Source organism: Panthera tigris, chromosome B3 (genome assembly GCF_018350195.1).
Source record: "Panthera tigris isolate Pti1 chromosome B3, P.tigris_Pti1_mat1.1, whole genome shotgun sequence".
NCBI lineage: Eukaryota > Metazoa > Chordata > Mammalia > Carnivora > Felidae > Panthera > Panthera tigris.
The window spans coordinates 70,285,038-70,287,086 of NC_056665.1; the positions used below are offsets into that span (position 1 = coordinate 70,285,038).

The following is a 2,049-nucleotide window of genomic DNA, read 5'->3' on the forward strand; positions in this document are numbered from 1 at the left end:
TTAGAAAGTGAGCCAGGAACCAATATGATAGCTTGTGAGTCTCTTAATGGCTGCTTTCATTTCTTGATTCCTCAGAGTATAAATAATTGGATTAAGGAGGGGAGTGATTATAGAGTAAAAAACAGAAAGAAACTTATCTGCAGAGTAACTCTTGAACGGGAAAACATAGATGAAGATAGTGGGGCCAAAGAAGAGAGTGACCACAGTGATGTGAGCAGACAGTGTGGACACTGCCTTAGAGGATGCACTGGAGGAGTGCTGCCAGATGGTGACCAGCATGACAATGTAGGATATGAGCAGGAGAATGAAGCAGATCAGGGACAGGAGTCCACTATTTGCAATCACCAAGAGCTCTAGGATATAGGTCTCAGTGCAGGCAAGCTTGATGACCAGGGGAAGGTCACAGAAAATGCTGTCCACAACATTGGGACCACAGAAAGGTAAACCTACCGTGAAAACCATCTGGCTTGTGGTATGTATGGATCCAATTGCCCATGAGAGCAGCAGAAACCCGATGAGCACCCTGTGATTCATGATGGTCTGATACTGCAAGGGCTTGCATATGGCAACATACCTGTCTATGGCCATAGCTATCAGAAGAGACATCTCTCCACCCCCAAAGAAGTGCACAAAAAACATCTGAGCCATGCAGCCCCACAGGGAGATGGTCTTGTGTTTTCTAAGGAGGTCTGCAATCACTTTGGGAGTTGTAACAGAAGAAAGACATAAATCAAAAAATGATAAATTTGCCAGAAAGAAATACATGGGGGAGTGAAGATGCATATCAACTATCACAGAGATCACAATGAGGAGGTTTCCTACTATGATGGCTACATAGACAAGGAAGAAGACTGCAAAAAAGAATATTTGAATTTCTTGAGAAGTGTAAAGTCCCAGCAAGATGAACTCAGACACACTTGATCTGTTGTTCAGGAGATCCATTCATCCTTGTAATGAATTTCAGAAGTTGCCTAGAAGAGAAAAAAAAAACACACACAGGATGTCATAGGGACTGGCAAGTCTGTAAACCTTGTCTTTATTTCCATCCTATCTCTTATGCAGGCAAACAAATGTATGACACGATGACTACTTCATAGATATTTAGCAGGAGGTATTTCACAGGACCACATGACAGTTGATAGTGGAAGGAATTGAGCCTACTAAATGAAATATGTATGTTGATTAATAGGGGCAAGGTCAGTTAGGTATTTGAGAAAACCTCTCCCTTGTTCAGCTGTAGAGCAGACTGTGTGAATTCATAAGTTACTAGAATAATAGAGAAGACTTTGGAAGGCATCAGCAAAAGTGATTTTTATCACTTGCAGGAGGTGCATTTACTGACACATTTTTATGAAATTCTCAAAAGGCAGTAAAAATTTGCCATAAATATTGCTGAAATTATATGAAGTGCATTATGATTCTTGAAAAGAACTGATTATAGACCATGAGCATATTGTTGATAGAAAGTTGCATGTTGAGACAGTTATCTAATTAACTGAGATCAAACCCAATTACTGAGGAAAGATTAAGTTATTTAGACTAGACTGTCAAAACCACAGATACTCATCTACACGTTGCCAGACTCTTCAGTTCACGTGATCAGACGTAAAGTGTGTCCCAACTGTGCATTCTTCTCCAGTTGTTGCAAACATGAACAAAGATCTATTTTTATCTGATATTCTTTCTAGGTCATATGACTTCACAGATATAAGTATATAGAAACACCTAAATCTTGTTCCACTTTCCTCCATTAGTGAGGGGTAAAGAGTAAGGTGAATCATTTACCTTTGTAAATATGATTTAACAAGACTTTAAATGTGATATATTCTTTGAAAAGAGTACTATCTTGGGTTACTTAGCCTCCTTGGATCTATCCTTCTTCACAATTATTTCCCTTAAAGTTCTTTCAATCTCTGACTTTGTCAAAGATGGAAAAAAAGTCAGAGATATGTTGCTGACTGAGGTGGATTCAGGCAAGCTAAATGAACTTTTAAAAAAGACACACAAATAAAGGGAATAGGTCAGTGCTCATTCTATATAAATTCACCT

At 38.9% G+C, this 2,049-nt stretch overlaps 1 protein-coding gene across 1 annotated transcript; it reads right to left on the reverse strand.

Annotated features, from left to right (window-relative positions):
- On the reverse strand, positions 1-942 carry LOC102966661 (olfactory receptor 4K13-like). The gene has a single exon (XM_015539943.2). The coding sequence runs from the start codon at positions 940-942 to the stop codon at positions 1-3; it is 942 nt and encodes a 313-aa protein (XP_015395429.2).
- Between the last annotated feature and the right edge of the window lie 1,107 nt (positions 943-2,049).

Coding starts and splice junctions, on each gene's coding strand:
- LOC102966661 (XM_015539943.2), bottom strand. CDS start 942: ATGGATCTCCTGAACAACAGATCAAGTGTGTCTGAGTTCATCTTGCTG.